General features: G+C 39.7%; 1 protein-coding gene across 2 annotated transcripts in view; it reads right to left on the bottom strand.

The window, feature by feature from the left end:
- Window positions 1-24,251, bottom strand: part of LOC107102633 (ras-associating and dilute domain-containing protein-like) — a 43,435-nt gene extending 19,184 nt beyond the window's left edge. The window contains exons 1-10 of one of the 2 annotated variants that reach the window (XM_015402013.1): window positions 23,858-24,251; window positions 20,539-20,741; window positions 17,616-17,790; window positions 14,132-14,364; window positions 12,805-13,241; window positions 4,062-4,358; window positions 3,539-3,958; window positions 1,169-1,206; window positions 871-1,085; window positions 634-746 (exon numbers count right to left, since the gene is read on the bottom strand). In XM_015402013.1, coding sequence (XP_015257499.1) covers window positions 634-746; window positions 871-1,085; window positions 1,169-1,206; window positions 3,539-3,958; window positions 4,062-4,358; window positions 12,805-13,241; window positions 14,132-14,364; window positions 17,616-17,790; window positions 20,539-20,741; window positions 23,858-23,976 — 2,250 coding nt within the window. In that variant the 5' untranslated portion in view covers window positions 23,977-24,251. The remainder of the gene's footprint in view (window positions 1-633; window positions 747-870; window positions 1,086-1,168; window positions 1,207-3,538; window positions 3,959-4,061; window positions 4,359-12,804; window positions 13,242-14,131; window positions 14,365-17,615; window positions 17,791-20,538; window positions 20,742-23,857) is intronic. The other variant, XM_015402014.1, reaches the window with a different exon arrangement.
- Window positions 24,252-24,596: the final 345 nt, after the last annotated feature.

Raw genomic sequence — 24,596 nt, 5'->3', positions numbered from 1 at the left:
AAACAACAACAACTAATGGTTTCTTTATAATTTTCAGCCAAAGTTATTAAGACCCTGTTCCAAAGTGTCAATTTAAAAAAAATTGTTTCTACATGTCTGAGAATCCTGTAATACAGTGAGGTTGTTACATCATCATTTCAAGCTCAAAGGTCTCCTACTGGGTATCAATCAATTTGAGTTTTCATGTTTTTCCTGTACAATAACACCAAAAATATTTCCGTCAGTACTGTTTATTTTAGTACTGAATTTCTTTGCACTGAGGAAGATTTCTGTTATAGAGCATGCTTACAGTATGAATGGCATAAATTGTCATCCAGCACTTTATAAACCAGCACAAACAGTGACAAAGCCCTTTGGTACGCTTTCCCTCTAATACTTCACAATGCTCCCAGTGTAGTCACTCAGTCTGCAATAAAGTTGTAAAAGGGACAAATCAAGCACTTTATTCTCTACCCATGTCTGATGAAACTAATGTCTTGAGACACATTTTGATTATGAGTGATAAGACAGGATGGAGCTTTCAGTCAACTTCTTTGACAATAAAAGTCCCCAAAATATGCCTCACTCTTCGATACAAAAAGCAAATTTTACAGGCTTGTTGTCTTAACAAACGATTGTGCTACCAGCTCTTGCCTTAGTGATGTAGTAGACGCACTGCTGGAAGGCCAGCAGGATGACTTCCTCCAGGACAGCCGTCGTCTCCTCGCTGGCTGAATGAACGCAGGACAGGCGAAGCTCCAGCATGGCTGTAAAAGCAAAAGCAAAGTTTTACCTATGTGTTCATGGTTTACCTATGTGTTCAACAAATTAACACATAGGTAAATTTCAAAATGGTCGTTCCATTATCACTGAATTTTCAGCAAAACCAACATAAGTTCTCAGCTTCCTTGGTTTCAGCATCTTCACAGCCATCTTCCACCTTTTGTGTCTTCTCTTTACGCATCCTCCACTCCAGAATAAGAGGCAGTTCATGCTGAATAAACTGCAGCAGCTCAAGACTGTTGGCCATCCACACAACAAGGGGGCGTAACCCTGAAATAACCTCATGGGGGCTGCATTCTTCGTCCTTGGGACCTGAATCTTTACTGTTAGAGAGAAAAAAAACAACTCAAGTCCGATTTTTAAATAATAAAAAAAAGAGGTACTGAAGGTGAAAAATGAAACTCACACTTCTGGATAAACAGCAGCTAGCTTTGTTGTGCACTCCTGCAGAAAAGGAAGAAAGTGTTTTCAAATCAAGGCAGGTTTGAACACAGATTTTTTGCCCAAAGGAAAAAAGGAACTGATAACCGATAAAACTAATCTGAAAACAGTGTTTTCCAAAGTTATTGGGTCTCAAAATGGAAAACTGTCACATCTGTCTCAAAAACTGAGAGGCTGAACAAGAATAGCATTAATGAGAAGAGCTGCAGAGATTTACAACTCAGGTAGGAGAAACCTATGGTATTCATCCCTGCATCACCTCTCTGCTTCTGTCTCCTGGAACCCCAGATGGCCTCTGCAGATAGTCGCTCACACTGAGCCTGGTTCTGCTGGAGGTTTCTTCCTGTTAACCCTTTGACACCTGTTGTTACTAATAGTCACAATGTATGTTATTATGTACAGTAGTTATAACTACTGTTACAAAATACACTTTACCTTCATTTGTATTTATTTAGTAATATTAACCATTTTAATTTGGCATCTCATTGAAGGGGAAAAACATGCACAAAATGTCTTTTTTATGTACATGTATATCACTTCAGCCTTCAAGGGGTTAAAAGGGAGTTTTTCCTCTCCACTGTCGCAACGAGCATCCTTAGAGTGATGGATTGCCCTCATGTCAATGAGTCGATGCAATCAGGTCAACACATGTGCAGTTTAATTCTTCGCAGACAAATTTTTTTGCAGCTGATTTTTTTTTTGCAAAGCAGAAAGGATAATTAATCCAGTCTGGGATTATTTACATTCTTTAATGGTATCAAGGATACAACATTCACTTTATGTGGTTCTGTTTGTAAATATAAACAATTGATCAACTTTTTAAGTTATCACCTAAATAGCGCCATGGTAACAACCTGTTCAAAGGCACTGCTAGCAAAGTCTCCTCCAACACTCAATGCTGGATTACGCTAAAAAGAGTTATATCATGATTAACCTCCTGTCATGATCTGCCCTGGTAGCTGACCTTAATTACTCACTTCATTCACCTGCCGATCCCGCTTCACTCTCTAATTATCATTCATCTTATTCACCTCATCCATCTGCTATATATTCAGCTCAGCCCAGCTATCTGGGCCAGATCATTGTTTTGTTTCATGTTTGTTTCCTATTTGTTCAGTTTAGTTAAAGGTTCATTTCCCCGTTCCAGCGAGGAGATTATTCACAAGCCAGTGCCTTCAGCCAGTGGTGAGAGTATTTCAGTTCCTAGTGATTCTGATTTCGTGAGTTCCCTCTTTACCACTGGGTCTGTCTGTTCCCGTCTGATCGGTTTTCCTGAACTGTCTTTGGGCTCCTGCTGGATTCTGTCAGTCTGCATCGGTGCATTTCTGTCTGAGATTCCTGGAACCCTGGATCTGTCTGCTCACTAGCCTGCCTGCTCACTAGGGTTGCTGCGCCGGGGCACAGATGGGCGGCTTTGCGCCGCAGCTTGTTGGGCAGTCCACCGGCTGGATCCTGCCTTCCTCGGAGAGGATGGAATTAACAGTCCAGGTCCAGGTAAGTGACTCATGGATAATCATCTTCCGTTAGATGATTGTGATCAGTTTACCTGTGTTTCTCCCTCCAGCCTGTGTTTCACCCCCCCTCCTGCAGTCACTATGGTCTGCAGATCAACAGCTCCGCACTGCTGTTCATGTTTATTTTAATAAATGTTTTGAATATTTTTATTAACTGTCTCACCTTGAATACTGAGTCCATCTGTCCCATTTCATGACACCTCCACTTTATTGAAAAAAGACTGGTATATAGTCTGACAGCATATCGGAGCGACATATCCTGTCCTTTAATGATAGTTTTATCTCGGAAAATTGGAAATCAAGATTTTTTTAACATATTCGATTCATCTTTTTTTTAATTCAGTAACCTAGATGTCCGTTTTGCACTATAAATTGTTATAATATAATGATTTATTAATTTTGTTGAAATTTAGCATACTGTCAAAAAAATATGTTGCCTCTCATGTTACTTAAAGATCCTCGATACAAGAGAAAAACACGTTTTTTTTCTAATCTCCAGACAATCGATAAAATCAATCAACTTTAAATGAATTCATTATTTTATGACTTGCACCCCTAACTGGAAACTTTCATAAAATGACTGTAGAACCAGGATCAGGGTAACATTTACTCATCTTAATGCTATAAATCAGCAGTGACTGCTTCAGGAGGTTCATCTTGAGATGCATCATATCAACAATGTGTAAAATTCCCTGCACATAGGGACTCCCGAGTCAGCCAAAGATTTTACTGTGACAGGATAAGACTGAAGAACAAGCTACAATTGCTGTTTTCTAAAGGTTAGAGCTTGAACTGGTTTAGCGTTTTTTACCCCAACTCACCCACATTGCACTCTGGACTTCACTCGCACTGAGCAGCAGCAGCCTGCGGAGATCTGAAGTGTGAAGATATGCTGATGCATACTGAAGACACAGGCTCAGCAGAAAGGAGACAGTTAGAGGGGGTCCTTCAGTGTCATTGGCGCTGACTTCCATAGCAAAGATCTGCCTGACGATGTGATCTTCATCCTCAACCTTATAGCTCAAAGTCAGGATGTGGCCTCTGGGGGATGTTAGAAATGGAGGGCCTTTCCTTGGAGGCGGCTTGCAGGACCAGCCATGGACGTCCATAAAGTTTGGGGTGCAGTTGATGCAATGGGTTGTTGCTGCGCTGTGGTTGGACAATGATGTAGGAGGACTGAGACAGAGTATCAATGGGGAGGGAGAGAAGGTGGGTTCAGGAGAATTACTGCTTCCTTCCTGCTGGGACCAAAAAACAAACATCATATGAGATAACTTGTGTCAATTTTACTTCTGCAGTAAAATTCAGAATACTGCCTGTATGCATTATCAAAGATTGTCTTACCTTGTGCATTAAAGCTACGGGATCCCTGAAGAGGAAAAGATAATGCTTTCCCAGCCCAATAACATCACCGTTGCTCAGCTGCACTTTATCATCCACAGCTTCGCCGTTCCTCGTGACAACAGCGTCTCTGCAAGCAGAGAGTGTGATGGGGCTGCCAATGCTGTGGCGGTGGAGGAGGCAGTGGTTTGGAAGAATGTCATCAGCAAAGAGGAGGATGTCAACATCTGAGTTAGCTTCACAATCCCTCTGCTGGCCAATAACAATGTGTGGGGTCGCTAGGAGGTAGACGACAAAGTCCTAAAGGGAGAGAGTATTTTTTAGTAACCAAACAACAAAAAAAATACACCTGGAGTCTGAATATTTTCACATAACATCAAGAACAACTTTTGTATGTGGTGTTCTTGTTTTGCTTGATAAGTGAATCATACACTGGTAACCACTTGGACTTAAACCAGACATATTTGGCCAGCTGGGGACAATAAAACAAACTAAAAGCAGGTTTGTGTCAACTGAACAGAATAAAATTCCCGAACATATGTAATTGATGCATGTTTGTTTGTGAAAGTATTAAAAGAATATTTGTCTGTAGGTAAAAAGAAAAGCCCTTTTGAGAAATGTTAAACATTATCCTATCATGTATCCCAAATTAGAAAATAAATCAAGTCCATGACATCTATCATTTTAGAACAATTTAAAAAAGCCCTTCTCTGGTGCAGAGATAATGTCTCTCTGCAGTTCCAGTGAACTGCAGCGAGAATCCTATAAAGTGGAGTGAAAGGCCTTCCAAGTTTACTCCAAAAGCACATCACCGACTCAATCAGGAGGTCTCAGAAAAACCATGGAATAACTTAAACTCTGCAGGCCTCATCTCAGCACTGAACTATATGCTATTTTCTTGGGCTGCTTCACTGTTTCCAGGCTTGTATTAATGATGAAATTCCATCATTTGTGACTTTGATTGGATTATGTAGCTGACAATGGTCCAAAGCACACCTGTAAGTTATTTCATAAATCTCCCAAAAAGTAGATTTTAAGGTAACCTAATCAAAGCTTAAAATCTTTGATGCAAACAAACTAAAACAATTCTGCCAAAAAGAGGAGCCACGTTTTTTTAAAATCAGAAATGTAAAAGACTCTATGCCATTTATCAAAACCTTTTTCATAATCACAAGCACTTTTTTTTTCTTTTTTTTTTTTTTTTACAGTGGGACAGATTGATCTGCATAGCTAAGCTTGAAAAGTTCATTTTAGGCAACTGGAGGTGAAGTTTGTCTAAGTCTGCCTAAACTGAACTTTCCAAGCTTGACCATGACCTTGACCAATATGCAGAATAAAATTCATCACTCCATTTTTGGTCATCCTTATCCCAAGTTGGGTTGCGAGGGGTGCTGGTTCCTATCTCCAACTGTCTACAGGCGAGAGGCAGGGTACACCCTGGACAGGTCTCAGTCCATCGCAGGGCAACACAGAGACAAACAGGACAAACAACCATTCACACTCACACCTAAGGAGAATTTAAAGAAGCCAGTTAACCTAACAGTCATGTGTTTGGACTGTGGAGTACCTAGAGAGAACCCACGCATGCTCAGGAAGAACATGCAAACTCCATGCAGAAAGACCCCCGGCCGGGAATCGTCCCAGAACCTTCTTGCTGCAAGGCAGCAGTGCTGAGCAGCCCCAGAATAAAATCATTATTTTTAAAACTCCTTTCGTTTCCCTTGTGTTATTTGATATTAAAGGTTTTGGGAATGGGAATAAGTGAGAAGTTCAGTGCTGTCCTGCAATTGCTTTTTAACTCAACAAATACCCCTTTACCATAAAACGTGTCTAATTAATTTTAATTTCTGCTATCAAAACATGAAAATGTTCCAGTTTCTTCTTTAGAAAGTGGAACATTCGTGTTAAATGTCAGGCTGCCACAGCTTGGCTTAAAGTTTTTAAATGTCCTTGTTTTTGTGCCTAAAGTTATAACTCTCTATTAACACTGGAACATAAATGGCCACAGCGTGGTTGGCCATTTAGACATGTGCATGCTTTAAATTAAGGGATTGTATTGGAATGGGGAGTTTTCTACGTGTGTTTAAGGCTGTAATTATTCATAAAACATCCTCAGCATTTGTATTTTAACTTAGGAAAACCACTACATTACTGTTGACACAAGCGATACATAATGTAGATTCACTACTAAAGTCCACTTTAAATACATACATACGTTAATACATACATATATAGCACCAATTCACAACACATGTCATCTCTACGCACTTCGCAGAGACAAGACACTCAGATTAATTAGGAAAACCAGTTGATTGCATCCAGTCAATGACTTGCAAGAAATGCCCCTCCTGGATGAACTAGTGGCGCTGATTTTTAATTGCTCTTAAGCAATCCCTCACACTGAGCATGCATGCAGCAACAGTGGAGAGGAAAACTCCCTTTTAACAGGAAGAAACCTCCAGCATCACCAGGCTCAGTTTGAGCAGCCATCTGCCGACGCTGACCGCGATTCAAGGAGACAGAAGCAGAGATACAAATGGCAACTGCAACTAGTTTAACTGGTGGGCCCATCCGGGCACATACATACATACATACCTATAAATGGTAAATGGCCTGCACTTATATAGCGTTTGTTTTTTAGTTAAGGGACTTGACCAAAGCTCTTTGTATTAAATTCAGTCACCTATTCACAGACACACAGATGATGAAAAGTTTGTTCATTAGAAAATGATCTGCATCTTCATAAAGGCATGTGGAATAAAAAAGGTTTTTCACATGCTGATTGCTGAAGTGCAAACACAAATCAGTTTGCCCCTTCTCTTAAGATCTGCTTGCAGATATGAAGACGTTTGCATCTGGCCCCAAAACTTTATAAATATTGTTAATAACGATATTAGTGTTAATATTTTAAGGTTGAAATGTCAATATTACTGATAGAAAAATAAAACACTCTTTTTGGATTGTGAAGTACTTTGTCTAAAAAAAAAAAAAAATTTAAATCTTATTTATCCACATGTATTTAATAGCCATAAACCAAATCCAGGCAATAAAGATGTTTGTTTTATAAGAGTTGGAAAGCTGCAAACTTTAACCTTATGAATTCAGAACTTCTGCTCTTAAAGTAGAATATCTCCTTAACTAAACAAAGTCAGCATCATGGATAATAATTACAGATTATTGTTTACCACTTGCAAAACCTGTCCTTTGAGGTTATATTTGCTAACTTAAAACTGCGAACAGTAAAGAGAGAGGGTTTTTAGATGCTGTTTGTCACATATTGGTTACCTCTGTTTTATCATGTTGTTTTGTTGTACTTACCCAGTATTAGAAGAGAGCACTGGTAACATGGTAGGAAGCAGTGTCAAAATGTCTCTTTCTGTTTCCTGATTTATGTTCTGACTCATTTTTTTTGCTGACTTTAGCTGAACTCTTCCCCATTTTTCTCAACAAGGATCCGTTTTTTGTGTTTTTTGAGTTATAAATGGATGTAAATCTTACTCCGAAAATATTCTGTTGTTGTGGCAGATTCAAATTGAAAGCACTGACAAGGATTGCCTGAGTTTGATCTCCAGTTTGCTCGGTCAGCCTTGTAATCGAACAAAAAAATTCTGAAAAAAAAAAACAAGCAAAAACGCTGACAGATCAATATACATGAAGATACAAGACGATAATAATGTTGGAGTCAATACTGGGAAACTTTCCTATGTATTTTATAGTTCTAAGTACCATCCTGCAGGGGTCGCCTGTTGATTACATACACCTGTTCTTCATTAAGCCTCTGCAGTGTTAACCCAAATGGTGACATCAAGCCCACCAGACTCCTTGCTTGCATCTGTGTTTCCAGAGATCCTATTCTTTATTCATTTTCTCCCCTTGTTCCTTTTAGGATTTTTTTTTGGTTATTTCTCCCACTCCAGAACAGGCCTTCCTCCAACTGCAACAATCTACCAATGCTTGGCCTAAATATGGTGATTTAACTGGCTGGCTGCTGATGACTCCTTCACTGGCATCTCTGTATGAACATGATCCTGTCTCCACCATATTATCTTTCCAGAGTTTCTGCCGCTCCTGTTTCCTGACAACTGTCACTTCATTCTTATTTGTAATTAAATCTCTTAAAATTACTCTGCTTCCTGAGATCGTTCTGAATGTGGGTCCGACAACTACATAAAACCACGACAAAGTCTTATGTCATTTGCTTAACTTTAAGCTTTTTTAGCAACGAAATTAAATCTCTGCATTCCACCCATCTTTTTGGTGAGCAGTGGGCTGCCATTGTGCGCAGCAGTGTGGGGCTAATGGTTTTTGCTCAGGGACCTAGGGTGGAAGTCTATAGGAGTGTGCAATGCCCTAACCACTATGCTGCCACATCAACAGTATGCCATTAACCGTATATTTGGTAAAAAATCATCAGAAACCGCTACAGTTAATGCAGCTAAACAGCTGTTTTTTCTGTAATCAACATTTGTATAATAGATCAGATTAAAATGACTTTGCTGCTGCCAACAAGTTGTCTTGTCTTAATTTCTGTTTTCAAATGACTTTGATAAATGGGTTATTATAAGAAACTTTAACTGTTCTGTTTGTGAGTCATTTTTTCCGCAGTGGCAGTATCAATATGGAAGAAAAACATTGGAATCTGCCTTGTTTTGTTCACCGAATTTTAAACACAGACTTTTTTAGGACTAAATTTTAAACCCTGAATTTTGATCTGGTGAAAATTCCCCTGCAAAAGAATTGGACTGTAACAAATTGGACTGCAAATGTGTTGACCTTTTGGTGAACTGAAGCCAAAGCAATCTACATTAGATAAAGTCAAGCAGCTTCTGGCCAATGAAATTAACTCATTTGGTCAGAAAAATATAGTTTGACGCCTGCTGCTTCTTCCGGATTAAACCAAGAGCCTTGGCAGATAGGGGTGCCACACTAGCTGTGATCGGCTCAGTTATTTCACCCAGTTATTAGTAGCTACCTGACGTTTTGTAATCATATCTTTTTAACAAGAAAAACTCCTCATTCAGCTTCATTCAGCCCAACTGCTGTGTCATGTGATGAAATGAGCTAATTTAATTGGCTATAAGTATGGATTGCTTAGGCTTGAGTTCATCAGAAGGCCAACACATTTGCAGTCAATTTTTTTGCAGGGAAATCTTCACCAGATAATAATTATTTGTAAAGAATTCAATGTTTAAGAAAATTAGGTGTTTAAAATTCGGTACTAAAAAGATACAGCGTTTAAAATAAAGTGTACAAAAAAGGCAGATTCCAATAAGTCCGTTTTTGTTCCATAGCATCAATAACATAATCTACACAGCTAAGACAAGCTATTTAAATGTTATCAAGTACAATCATACCATGTCACTAATTGTTTTAAGTTGCTATTTCCCAGGTTCGTATATACATTTAGGCTCCAAGTGAAGCGACACAAACAGAGGCTAAAGATTTTGAAGATGATTGAAAATGAACACAACGGAGATCTAGTCCTATTGGCAGACATCCATTTAAAATGTAGGCAACGGCATGAAAAAAGTGGTTTCTACTTTNAGTTTAATCAGTACTTCCACTTTTACCAGAGTATTTTTTAACACAAGTATCTGTACTTTTACTCAAGTACGGAAAGTGAGTACTTTTGCCATCTCTGCCGATATTTGAGACGAGCCTAATCTCTATCATGTTACCAGAAGTGGAAACCCGACTTGCCCTCAGTTCTGATCATTTTGTGAACAAATTATTCTGATGAAAAGGGATTATTTGCCCTGTAAGCTGGGGACTGGACTGTGGTCTATTGGCTCATAATTGTGAGTTTCAGTTGCAGCCTCAGTCTAATATCCAGATGTCAAATTGTGTTAAATGACTTGAGAGCAAATTAACAGTCCCCAAAATCTTTTATACTGGAGAAAAAATACAGTTGAAATCATATTATATGCATTTCTGCTATGAAATACTGAGAAATATTAAACTCAACTTGCATGAGAGTATATGGTAAACAGACTTTCCATGTCTTCTTGCCACAAATGTTAATCTTTCAGTGATATGGTTTAATTAATTAACAAAGTTGTAATATCCTCCACTACCTTTGTGACGTCACCTAGGGTGACCAGATGTCCGGATTTGTAAATTAAAACTGGAGTTAAAGTCAAATGAACAGGCGCTTTTTCCTGAATGAAAAGAAAGCAGAACAGGTGGTGGAAACTGTGGTACAGAAAAGAAGATACAGGCACACCAAAGGTGGCAGAGCATTTTATAGCTCTGTAAGGCAGAAAAAGGGGACAAAGATTTTTTGTGAATTTGCCAAAGATTCTTTTCAATATATAAGGGGAGCGCGATGTAGAACAACACTGAAAGTGAGTGAAAAATGAAACACACAGCTGAAAAAGCTCTTATGTCCCTTGCCATTTAATAATTGGCAGGGCTTTGCAAATACTAAATTTAGTCACACAGTAAAGTAGGTGTGCACTTTTAATCAGAAAAAGGAGCACTTTTAGAGGTTTGGCCTAGAAACCTTCTTTCTCTTGTTCCTTCATGGAAAAGTGCCTGTCAGAGTCTGTATTAATGCATTTTTCCACTACATCCATCCCTATTACAAAGCAAGGAGAAAAAACGTATTCATCAAACACCTTAGTAGTTCTCACAGCACATATCAGAGAAACATATTCGCCTCCTCTTCTCCCAGCTTTGACCTTGAGATAAATGTAGAAAATTAGGGAAACGTCAATTGGCAGGGGGTGTGAAATTAATCTTTGCTTCTGGTCTTACAGCAGAGAAAGGAAGGGAGGGGGGTCCCAACTGAATGTTTGGTGAGACTTAATGTTGGCCTGGACACGGCCGTAAAGTAGGGGGCTAATGGCCCCCTGTGCCCCCACAGTCCACTGCCAGTGGCTTTATTATTTTGAACTACTGAGTTTCTAAACATTGGTTCTTCCTCTCTCTACAACTTAACAAAGCTTACATGAAAAAAAGTTAGTTTCTATTAAAGTGTTATGACCCTAATAATATCTGCTATGGTGTCTCCATCTCATAGACATCTGGACATGTTGGTCCTGAACACTAAAGACTGCAGCCAGTCTGAAAGGGACCATACCTAAGGACAATTTTAGAGAAGCCTATTAACCTAACAGTTATGTTTTTGGAGAGGAAGCCAGAGTACCCAGAGAGAACCCAAGCATGCTCAGGGAGAATATGCGAACTCCATGCAGAAAGACCCCAGGCTGGGAACCTGGAACCTTCTTGCTGCAAGGTAGCAGTGCTACCCACTGCTCCACTGAGCAGCCCTTATAACCGATCCATTCTTAAAAGGAAATGTGCTCAATGGTTAATGCAGCTTATTAACTTTAAACCAAACCCATCTTTGCACAGAAAGTTATATCCGAAAAATAAAATCTGGAGGAGTTGCACCAGTAGGGCTCTTCCTGCTGGAAATTTGCCTAAAACCAAACATCTAAAGGGTTTTCAGTCCGAGTAACTACTTGACATTTATGTAGAATAATTTATGAAATAAAAATATAAAAGACATTTAAGTGGAAGTTATATCTAATTACTAAGTACTTTGGAAAATAACTTTTTAATGTTATGTTGTATTGATATCACACAGGAAGATCCCTGGTATGGCACCATCTCCCACCTCCATGTCCTGTTTAAATGATAAGGCTTACAGACAAAGTGATGGTCGACAAGTTTTTTGAAACTGAAATTGTCTTAAGAGTATATTCATGAGGGCACTGTACAGAAGAATAAAACAAAACATTTTTAATTGTTTGATATTTTGAGAAAACCAAAGAGCAGTTTGCAGCTCTGGAATCCTCAGACTCACATAGGGAAAAAAAAAAAAACACAGTGATGTTATCTAAATATGACTGAAGCTAAAAGTGCAACAACGTAACTGTTAAATCATCAATAAATTATAACTGTAAAGATTAAAAAATATTAGACCAATGGACCTATCAACTACGGTTTCTGTTCCAGTGAATGCGATCATTTATTTATCGTAAATGAATTCTATATTTTGTCTTTGGCACAGGGGCCATAATAAGGATCAGGGTCATTTCTACAGGGGCACAGGCCCCTGTTGGCCCCTGTCTAGAACCACCCATGCTCCTGGTTCCTTTACAGATGTGGAATTGCACTGAATTACAACAGCTAAAGGTAAGAATAAAACTGGAGTTAAGGTTTATATGTTTTATCCACCTGGGGAAAATTGATTTACTACGCTGGCTTGGAGCAAATACCAGGTGGATGAGGGTGAAAAAAAATGTTTTTGAAAAAAAAAAAAAACTCTATTGAACCAAACTAGGTGACATTTTCTGAAACCAAATCTAAATGTGAATAGTTGTGTGAACTGACCACTGTTCCAAATGTAGACGTACAACGAGTTATGCAATGAGGAAGAGAGGGCAGATCAGGAAATGACTTCAAAAGGAGAATATTCTAGAAAACAACAAACTGGTGCAGCAATGCCGCCATTTGGCATGATGTTTACCCTTTCAGTGATCTGGGTACTAACCAATACAGACTGAACCAGAGTGAGTGTCAGTCCATCTGATTTTACCATTAACCTTAGGCATAGAACGACCTGCTTGGCCTTTTTTTTCTTTTGCTATTTTTTTACATGCTCTAGAATTTACTTTTAATTTCTGGTGTTTTTATTCCCTCGCTTCTTACCAGACAAACCACCCGCTGCTGGACTTATCAGTACCAGTCAGGCTAACCTTTCCCCTCCTTCATCGCTGAGCTAGGATTGGACTCGTACCTGTGTGAGGCTGCAGCCCCGCAGCAGCAGCAGGTATGGGCAGTCATGAGGAGGGTGAATGGAGTACTGTGTGGTGTTATCGTCGCTGCTCTCCGTCTCCTCCCTCTCCGACTCTTCTCCTTCCCGCTCGCCCTTCGGCCTGGACAGACAGAGGGTCTCTGTGTTGGACCCCGACCCACCGCCCCCCTCGGAGGGAGCCGCCACACTGTGAATGCTGATCTGTTGGGGGCTTGTTTTGAGAGACTCGTGGCTTTGAGCTGAAGAGTAACTCTCGCAAAGTTCCTTGCTACGTGCATCACCTTCAGCCTCACCATCCAGCAGATCCATCTCACTTTTGCTCCTCCAGAGCTTCTGACTCTGACCCATAGTCCTCTTTAAAAGGGTGGAGGTCACTCTGGATCTGCTCTTCTGCAGCTTTCGGGCCTGGGCATTGATACCTAAACGGGGGCATAAGTAGACAGATTAGACTGCCGGCAAAAGTGTTAAAACAATGAGCAAAATGAGTTGCATTAAAAACCCATCAGGCAAAGAGGTGAAGGAATGTGATGACAGAGCAACGCCTGTGTTTTCCTGAAGCAAGGTGCGGCGTGTGAGCGCGCCACACGAGGGCTTTTCCTGCCAGAGTCAACAAGAAGAAGCCCCACTCAGGAAGCAGACCTCAGTGGAAACAGAGACAGCGCTAATGGAAAAAAAACAAACAAAAAAAAACAGACAAAAAACATTCAACTCTGCAGCAGGGAGCCACAGGCTGACACTGATGGAACGTTATCAAATGCTACGCCATTCATAAAAGCAAAACACATAACAGGACGCACACTTTAACGTGACCACGGCTGTGTAAACCACAGCTGCATTAGTAAAGATCTTAGTTAAATATTACCAAAAAATAAAAAAGAACCCACCCAGCACCTTTACGGTGCCATCTGTGGAAAGTTCTTATCATGCTTCATGCTTATCTGTGGATTCAGTGTTTTGCAACATAAAGGTTTTATTAGTGTTTTACACTAACAATAAAGAATTATAGAGAGGGTGTGTCACCGAAAAAGGGGCAGTTAAAAAGCTGTCTGTCTGGAAAATGCATTAGGCTGTAACATTTAAAGATTTACTGTCAGAAAGAATAAAATCCTGTCATGTCACAGAAATTGAAAAGAAAGAAAAATAGTCTGAGGTTTGGCTGATTTTCTCAGGAGAAGCCACATATTTTACTGTGAGAACTGACTTTAGCTTTATTTATAAAAACGTGTATTCAGAGCCAACTTGACTGGTAGAAACACTGAATTAAGATGCAGTGAAATAATGAAGTAATAACCCTTAAAGCTATAATTACCAGCAGTGATTGTGTCCTTCTCTTGGGACGTCTTCTTTTCTATCAAGCTCTTCTTCTGAATTTCGAAACGTCGCGCCAAACCCTCTCTGGGTTTCCATAGTGACTGCAGGAGAAGAGGTTTCTCGTGGTCGCCCACCACTCTGAACCCTTCTGTCCTCCACTGATGGTTGTCAATGGAGCCGATGGTGTCACAGAGCACAAAGGACTCAGACTCCTCTTTCTTCAGACCATACCTGAGTTAAAGAAGTACAAAAGTTTGTAAAATCATCACACTCCTCAAAGAGCTTGGAGATAGAAGAGGTAATGAGAAATAACAAAAACACATGCAAAAGCAATTTTGAGCTGTTTCTGCTTCATTGTCACCATATTTTTGATCAGGGGTCATCAATGTTTTCCAGGCCAAGGACCCCCAAATTGATGGCAAAATGGAGTGGGCACCCCCTAATTATGCATTGATAACTGAAAGACATCTTCTGCCTCCATTTATCTGTTTACTACAGTGAGTTGAATTCATGTTAATGTGGATTTAAAGACACTTTAATTAGTGGAAAAAACTGCAGGGGGAAATATAAAAATAAAGTCTAATCAACCAAAACTTTTGCGACCCCCATGCAGGACCTCCGTGGACCCCTAGGGGTTGCGGACCCCTTTTTGAAGACCTCCGTTTTAGATCATAAAACCAATTTCTATGGTCAGACCTGGGAGAACCCTCTAATAAATAAAAAAGGCAGTTTCTAGACTTTTTATTTATTAAGAAAAATAATGTTGTGTTTCACAGCCTTTTACAAGCACAGATAGATAATTAGAATATCATGCTCCTACTGGTACAACACAATAACTGGACCTTACATGGGTGGCATAGAGAGTTAAAATCCATAATGATGGCACATCAGAAAGCTGTGTCATCATCAGCAGCATCACTGTCTACTTCTCTGTGCAATGATTTACAGACCTCACACTGCAAAATCTGTTCTAAGAATAGGCGAAAACTTGCCCCTAATTGGAGCAAGTAAATAAGATGACCTACCAATAGAGTGAGTATTTACTATCAAAATAAGACTATTACAAATATGCAATTTACATTAAAAAAACTGAATAATTTTCTTCTAGTTTTAAATGTATGAGGTGCTGCTGTGTTGTGATGATAGAAAGCATGACCCATCTCCTGGCTCCATGTATCTCCTCTCACCACTTTTCTGTCTGCATATTTTCAAAATAAAGGCCAGAGCCTAAAATTTGTAAATCATTTTATTTCATTTGAAAATGTTCTAACTTGCCAGCTTGAAATGATGTAGCTGCTTCAACCTTTGACTTTGCAAAAGGATTGTTCATTTATTACCCTTTAAAAGCTTTAATCCTGCTGCCATTAATCATCCTGTTCTGGTTCTGAATGAAACCTAAGACTGACAGACAGAGGCTGCCTCAGAGTTTGGAACATCACTGACTGTGTTTCACACAAGTCTGTGGTTTGGAGTAAACCTTACAGAATTACTGACTCAAATCCACTCCACACACAGTGTCTACACTGTTCTTTAACTATTTTAAACAGCAGAATTGCTTTGGTCTGAGATTTTTTTTTTTACATATATTTGAACCTGATGACATTTTCATCAACATTAGAGCTACACAATATGCAGGAATGTTCTATGCGTTGCTTTTTCATTCTTACTTGATTGCTTTTCTTAAATGTAAACAACTTTTTGAATTTTGTCATGTTTATACATTTTGCACAGAAATAGGTTATTTCATTTTTGGCCCTTTAAAAATGCCTTTATTATGTTGTTTTTCCAGATTGGAGGAAATTACATGTAGAACGACCTCAATTAAAATATAAAATAGAACAACAGTTAGATGCAAAAGTTTGAAATCATTTCTTACTTTTCTCTAATCTGCATAAGGCAGAATGGAATAGATGTTCTAATACAATATATACATATAAATATGGTTTTCCCCTGAGCTAGCCCAGAAGCTTTAGCTTGATGTGTTCATTCAAAAAACTGCTTGGATTTTTGGTTGGGATCTTTGTTTTGTTGGAACTCCAAACTGTGTCCATTTAGAACTCTAAACTGTTTGAAGTGAAGTTAAAGAATTAAGAGAGGGAGCATGATTGAGCTGCCACCACCATGCTTTACAGTTGGTATTTGTTTTCTTAGGTTTAAAAGCCTCTCAACACACTTCCTATCATTTTGGACAATCATTTGAATCTTTATCTCCTCTTATAAAAAAGTTTTACTCTAAAAGGTAGTTTGTATGTGATTGGTTGTTTATCAAGAGGGCAGGATTGTTGTGGCGGAAGGTTCCCATCTTGCTAACCAGTTAGCAACTTAGTGCTAGTAGGTTCCCAATGGGAAATTACATTGGGACCAAGTAGCATTAAATTGTTGACTTAGAAACGACACTATCAAGGAACGCTATGGACAGAGGAAACATGCAAGAGGAGGAGAGTTTTGTGTCGGAGGTCGTGGATGAGTCTCTTCTTTCATACATTTTCTATTTTCTAACACAATGGGAAAGGAAATTATTCTTATTTCTTATTTCAACCGTTGCATAAATTAGCTGCGACATATGAATCAATCATTTTATTGACAGATGAACTTTGATTTATGATTGGCCGAATTTAGGTGTACAGGCTGACGTATAACTAACTGGCCTGCATAAGATAACAATAAACCCCACAGATTTTAAGACAGGATTTTTTTTTTAAATAGAATTTTTTTTTTAATTTTTATATACATTTTTAAGTCAGAATGATTTGGCATTTAAATATGATTTCCCTACCACTTTAAGCTTTATAACCAGCTTTGGCTTTGCTAACTCTTGAGCTCTAACATGGCAAAAACATTCCCTCTCATTTATCGCTGACAGTGTGTTTCAGGTGATTGAAACCTGGCAAGCATGGGGTTTAGTAGCATAATGTTTAGAGTCTGATTTGCTGCAAGTGGTATCCCTACTTTGCAGAAATTGGGTAAAGTTCCCCTTAAATGAACAGCTAGATTGCTTAAACTTGGACCCTATTTAGCGCTCCTCCACACTAAGGATCCACGAAACATCAAAACCTGATTCAGAATAGATAGCAGACTGAAGTTAACTCAACACCTCAACCTAACTGATCATTTGTTCGCTATCACTAAATGAGAGATAAAAAGTAAACAAAAAGGAAATCATGTATAAATAAACTTCTCTCTTTTATAAAAGAAGAATTAATAGACTGTGTTTGAAGAATCAAAATTAATATCTTTATGCTAAAGATAAGTGGCTTTAAGTGGCAGTAAGTAATGCTTACCCATATTGAGAACAGAACAGAGGAGATCACATGATTGTCTGTACTGTTTTTCTCGCTTTTATGTTCATTCAGATTTATTTTTCTAAATGTGGATGTGCTTCAGCTGAAGGATCATGTGAGGAAACCTAACTCACCGTGAGCAGAGACCACACACCCACACATGGCAGGCACACCCACCCAGCTCACCCCGCATGTTCTCACCGATCGAGGGCCTCCTTAACGAGCTCCTTGGCGCTGGAGTGCATGGTGGCCAGCACACTCTTATAGTGAGCCCCTTCACAGATTTCATTTCCAAAGATCTTCAGGATTCCCGGGGCGGTTATCTGATTGGACAGCTCGGACGGGTCGTCCTCTGGCAGAACCTCTGCACAGATCACTGCGGACGTGACCACATGTGGAAAGGAGATTTATCAGCGGGTCTGACAGGTGGTTAAAAGCATGGATGAAAGACTGTTTAGGTTGATGTAAGATCACTGTTTACATGAGCTAAGGCCACATTTGCTTGTTCCTGGATATGCAACAAAACAAGTGTGTTGAAAGAGCAGATGATGTAAGAGGTGCTCTGACAGATGTAGACTGTCAAATCGCCATAGTTTAAATGGATGTTTTTTTTTTAAAGGGGAAAAAAGCTGAAGCTGAGATGTTGTTTTTTTAAGGGTTTCCTAAAATATTCACACCCCTCGGGCTGTTTCTAATTAGAAAATAGTTGTATTTTATCCCTTTGTATCAGTTTCTACTACGGTATTAAACTTTGCTTTTATTGATCAACAGACTTTTACCTAGCAATATGTATATGTGTACACCCTTTACTAAAAATATTAGAAATTGCACACCCTGTTTTTGGGATGTACGGCTTCGGTACGCCCTAATTCTCCCAGCAGATAAGCTTGAATCTTTGTAAAGCTTAAGAAAACCCCACCCAATGCCTGATTATAGCATTATTTTGCAGGATTGTTTTTTTTATTTGGGACAGTACTGTCCGTTAGTGATGGGGGAAATCAACAGCTAACATAAATTGCAACTGGGGAGGGAGAGATCAGTACTACATCCATAGCAAATGTCAAACAGATGCTGCAGTTCTTTTCATGGTTCTTCGAGGTAATTGGACTCTTTTTTCCCCCAAAACATTGATAAATGGATGTTTGTAGATGTTGTCCTGCGACAGACTGGCAACCTGTCCATGATGTACCCCGCCTCTCGCCCATAGACTGCCAGGAGATAAGCATCCGCCACACTGCAACCCTGACAAGGACTAAGCAGTAGAAGATGCATGGATGTTTGTGGATAACAGTGCGCTTATTTAGCCTTTTGTACATTTAAAACTGGTATAACTGCCCTTCGGCCCAACACACCTGCTTGTGTAACACATCAGTTTAAATTTACTAAATGTATTAAGATACATAAGAATTATTAAGATACATGTGACAATCAGGTTTCAGAATTAGTTTCAGTGACAGCTATATTCTTAACAGAATAGATCAGGGGTTAGCAATTCCAGTTCCCGAGGGTTGCTATCCTGCAACTTTTAGATTCACCCTTGGTCCAACACACATGAACCAAATGGCTGAGTTACCTCCTCAGTATGCAGTCAGTTCCTCCAGAGTCCTCTCAATCATCTAATTACTTGATTCTGGTGTGTTGAACCAAAGGTACATTAAAAGTTGCAGGATAATGGCCCTGAGGAACTGGGTATGCCCAACCCTGGAGTAGATACACAGAAATAAAAGCAGCCCTGGCTAAACTTTCTCCTCTGTTGGTTTGCAGAAAATGTTGTATTTGTGGACAGTTTGTTGTGGTTCAACTTGCTATATATGAAGCAATCAAGTTTCACCTTTAGCAGTAAGTTGAAGTTAAACTTTCTAATTGTTTGAATTAACCTATGAATTATTTCACGTCTTCCTTATGAAGCTTCCACCTCTAGTCAAGCAAACATACTTCCCACAATGAGGACAAAAGTAGTGATGTAACAAAGACAAAACATTAGCTGCATTCCACCTCAAAATAAAGAACATAGAGTTTCAGAGAGTCTAAATTTCAAAAATGCCACACAAAGCCTAAAGTTATACACCAAGGTAAACACCCTATGAAATATTTCTAGCTAAAAGCCTGCTGCTCAAGCTTAGTCAGTTAGGTTGAGGAATGTCTTGAACATATATATTGACATAGGTTTTCTAACACACCAATATGCTATGAATGCTGTGTCCTACATAACCCTAGATGTCTGCCTGTTTCATCACACCTTAGTCATAGAATGGTTCATCTGGTGGCCTCCTCAGAATGTCCTGATCTACTACTGAGGTAGTTCAGCGATTACCTCAACTTTGATGGAACAGGACTTAAACTATGTAGAACTGGATTTTGCCATCCCTTCCCTAAGCTTTCTTTGATGATTGGCTTATGTTTACAGTACTTCCATCCATCTACCTATCACCACCTTCACTGCCCCCTGTTAGGTAAAGCCATGATGGTGTCACCAGCATATATCGCTGCTTGGATCAGTTTTGGTCACGGTTGCTTTGTTTTCTCTTTTAGAGACTATATACAGTAGCAACCATTAAAAATGGCCCTTCCCAGTCGAAAGCCAGCCGAATGGCAGCAAAATCCCCTCAATCTTCCGGCCGATGTCCTTCACATGGGCGTGCATATTGTTTTACTCTGACTCCATCCTATCTCTGAATTACAGGGTATGGCCAGACAATAAGGCTTCTCTTTAGATCTTAATGTCCACAAATCATGACAGAAAGAAATTCAAAAGGAAATTCAGGGGACTAGCCAAGGACTAAACAAGGACCAGCCAAGGACCAGCCAAGGGCCAGCCAAGGGCCAGCCAAGGACCAGCCAAGGACCAGCCAAGGACCAGCCAAGGGCCAGCCAAGGACCAGCCAAGGGCCAGCTAAGGACCAGCCAAGGGCCAGCTAAGGACCAGCCAAGGGCCAGCTAAGGACCAGCCAAGGGCCAGCCAAGGAAAGTGGGGAAATTTTGAATTGCTGCTACTGTAGAGTAAGAGATTGGGACTCCTAAAACCAACTGCATGGCTACCTTTGCAAGGCACTGTTTCTTTCTGAGAAAAATGGCATCAGAATCTCAAAACATTCAGATGGAAAATAAAATCAATGTGACCTACTGCTTCCCTTCCTGAGCTGGACAGGCCGTGATGGCCGGAGACCCGCGGTAAGTGCCATGGAGCCAGAGTTTGGTACAGGGCTGCGTTGGAAGACACCGGAGAGGCGGCTGGTTTGGCGGAGGATGTGACTCTTGCTTGACTGCCTGATGGCCGAACCCTCGGCCCGTCTGCAGGTGGAGGAACTGCCAGAGAATAATCCTGATCTAGAGGAAGAATAAGGAGGCAAGCAGAAGTAAGACAATTACAAAAAAAACAAAGCCAATGAGTTAAAGATTTTAAAGGAAAGTTTCTAAAAATCTTGTTGACATACGTTTCTCTATATAACTCTGGTCTCCTTTAGCATGACTGTCCTCAGCTTCCCCTGGGCACTACTGAAACAATGAAGTGTTGTTCAACGCTGACCAAGACTCTAATCTTCTTATAGTTCAAAGGTTCGCTGCAGCTACCTCAGTCCCCAGACTGGGATTTCACAGCTTCTTATTCTGACTGGTGCTGCCAGTAAAAGCCTCTGCTTAGAGGCATTCAAGAGAGATGGCATGTGAGTCAGAGCTTTAATATTTAAAAAACTTTATTAAGAGGAGAAGAGGAGCTAGATAGTTAAACTTTTTATTGATCTAAGTTGATAAACAGAAACAAAACTTCTTTAATATTTTAACAACCACGCTCTGCCTGCAATGATCCCAAAACAAATGCTGTGGGGTGACATTTATTGGCACCTCTAATGCAGATGTGTAAAGAAAAAAAAAACAATACAGCATAGACTTTGCTATCATTGCAGGAGCATTATTTCGCTCTGATGTCTTTGCAATTTAATCTTTAACCTAGGTACATTCATTATAAAGAGACAACGTGTCACAATTGTTATTATCCATCCAATAATCCCACTGGGAGGTTGGAGAACCTGCAAAAGAATCCCTGATCTCTGCACATTGAGCCTAGATCATCCAGTGTCTTGCCTCTTCGGTCGCCCTCTCTTCTCTTCAGCTAAGCCCACAGACCCTGCAGATTTTAGACCTGCAGGGGACTGTGATGATGACCATGGCAGACATGGTCTGGTAAACCATTTCTTTGTTTATTTTCCTACAGTATGTGTTAAGGGTATTGTAGAAAATCTTTTCGCCTATTTTCATGTGACAGGAGAAGCCACCTACTAAAACAAGATTTGCAGTGTGTATAAAAAAAAGAAAATAAAAAGACAATCAACATTCCTCTACAATGATGCTTAGAGGGAACAAACTAATTTCCCTTATTCATCCATTATTTTATGCTAAATACACAGGCAGTTATTGAAAATTGTTTATCGGGTGAAACAAATAGCTTTTTTAAACGAGCACAGATGTAAAACTAGCTGTGTGGTCTTGTTACTGCCACCTGCTGGGCTGAAGGTGTAGTGCAGCGTTCCTCACAATTTCACCAGACATCATCATTTAATCAACTGGTTTAAAGCAACAGGTTTAGACCCATATATTTTAAAACCTATGGCTTTTAGTTAAAAAATGCCAAAATTCATAATATCGCTCTAGAGAGACCAAATTACATGGTTCATGTGAAAGCCCCAGTTGAGTTCAGCAAACTAAACATTTTTATGTTTTTATATGTGTGATGCTAGAACAGAAACTGCTTTTCCGCATGCAATAACTGTCAGACAACATAGTGGTATTTACTTTTCCTACGACTTTGGTGGCCATGAGATGCCAAATATTGCTACAGAAAGCTAAGAAGATGAGCTTCTTGGTTGCCACTGCTGGATTTATTCAAGTTCATGTTCAGTTTTATTTCTATAGTGCCAATTCACAACACATGTCATCTCAAGGCACTTTACAGTTCACTAGCTCATCCAGTCAAATTGATAAAAGTTTTCTATCTAAGGAAAACCAGTTGATTGCATCGACTCATTGACTCGAAGGCAATCCCTCACACTAAGCATGCTTGTAGTGACAGTGGAGAGGAAAACTCCCTTTTAACAGGAAGAAACCTCCAGCAGAAGCAGGCTCAGTGTGAGCGGCCATCTGCAGAGGCCGACTGGGGTTCTAGGAGACAGAAGCAGAGATACAAAAAGCAACTGTAAAAAGCGGCCCCATACAGGAAACACAGCCAGGCAGATGTCAGAGGATGAAGAGAGCACAAAAGGGTGTTGTAGGGTGTTTATATAAATATAATAACTAAATATTTTTATTGGACTTCATTCCTTGAATGTCACACATGTTGTTTGAGGTAAGCCTCTTAGCACAGCTTTGATCTGCCTCTCCCTTAAACTGTTGACGTTTACCTACCTTAGACCTAAACATTTTGTCCTAAGGGGATGTTCCAGCACACTATTTTATGACGTACATGGATGGAAACACTCCTGTTTGTTTGTGTTAAATCTCAAAACAAACTCCACTAACACAAGATATCACTGAAATAAACTAATTGCCCAAAGTGTAAAGAAGTGGTGGCAGCATTATGCTGTGGGGTTACTATTTTCAGATGGATTTGAGGTTTCTGCTTAGGATGAGGTTAGAAACCGTTCCCAGCGCGGTTTTACCCTAAAACCCACAGTGGTTTGGCATAAAGCCGAAGACGCGGACGGAAGTCTAAGATGAAAGGTCTGAAGACCTTTAAGAGGGCAAAGTGGACAGAAAATATCAAGATAAAAATTGGAATAGACTTCTATCAAAAGCTTAAAGATAAAACTAAATTAAAAAGTGTTTGAACAAAGAAAAGCATGTGTGCACTATACCTATCTTGTATGACTTGTATGACTGCTGTTTTTGTTTTCAGAAATTGATCTAATGTTTCTAAGAGTTTCTTCGTGGGATTAGTATATACAGCTGTTTTTATAGTCTTCATTGATTGTTAGAGTAAAGTAGATAAAATGTAGAAAGAAGCATTTTTATTCCATACTGTGATTTGATTTAACTGGCGGTAAAATAAGTGTTAACTCTTAAAAAAGCGCCCAGGAACCAGAGAATATGTTTTATCTTTCCTAACTCTGTCCAGCTGCAAACTGTAAACACCTAAATCTGAATAAGTGATTTTTTTCTTTAAAAAAGTGCATTTTTTCTTAAATTGAGGAGGTAAATGAGGCACTTTGCCAGTGGAACAAGACAATTTACACTTAAAAAATGTAAAAACAATAATTGCTGTGTGTTATTTCAAGAGCATTTTATCTAATTATCTTGTTTTAAGGGTAAACAATCTTAATCCATTGGCAGATCATCTTATTTACCAACCCAAATTAAGGATAAATTCACTTAATTTAAGTCAATATGTATTTATTTCTGGATTGCTTTTGCAGTGTAACAGCTGCATATGAATCCAAGTGGGTCATACTCACTGAGAAACATCACTGCTCTTCCTTCCCAGCCTGACAAACCGTCTCTTTGCAGAAGCTTTGGAGAAGCTCGGTGGTGGAGGGAGGGAGCGCAACTCCTCAAAGTTTCCCATCTCATTCATTCCCGCCTGGAAGCTTCTTATTTTATTATTATTATAAATGTTCTTTCCTCCTCCTTCTGTTATGTTCTCAGCATGTTCTGTTGTTGCTCTGCGGGCTGCAGCGCTTCATTCCCTGCAGGACAGCCGTGCGCCGCACAGCCATCCAGCTGCTGCAGATGTTTCCCCCTCACCTCAGCCAGCTGTCAGAAATGCTCGGTCCGATTTAAACCGATTTTCACGAACAGACAGATTCTTTGACGGTGGAACAGGAGCAGCAGATCCAAACTGATGAGGCAGCGGCTTCCCAGCTGTTTCTGAACATCTGCACACGCTCCCCCGCCCACACAAACACCACGTTTCAAAATAAAACATCCTATTGGTCAACTTGTTTCTAGTTTAACTCAATACTCAATTGTCAGCTATTTTCTCACAGAATCTGCCCAAAAAACCTTTTTTTCTACAGCTGTACCTCAGGGGCGGATTCAAGGATTTTGGGGCCTCAGACAAACGTTTGGTAAAAGGCCCCTCTCCTAGTCTGCCTAAAGCCAGGCATACAATCTATGATTTTTTAAACTTTTCAGGGCATTTCTCCAGTCATGCAAGAATTTATTAATCGGGCCGACTTCCAGTCTAGTGCTACA

The sequence above is a fragment of the Cyprinodon variegatus genome, unplaced genomic scaffold (genome assembly GCF_000732505.1).
Source record: "Cyprinodon variegatus isolate N-32 unplaced genomic scaffold, C_variegatus-1.0 Scaffold1285, whole genome shotgun sequence".
Taxonomy (NCBI): domain Eukaryota; kingdom Metazoa; phylum Chordata; class Actinopteri; order Cyprinodontiformes; family Cyprinodontidae; genus Cyprinodon; species Cyprinodon variegatus.
This window is presented reverse-complemented; position numbering and strand designations above follow the sequence as displayed.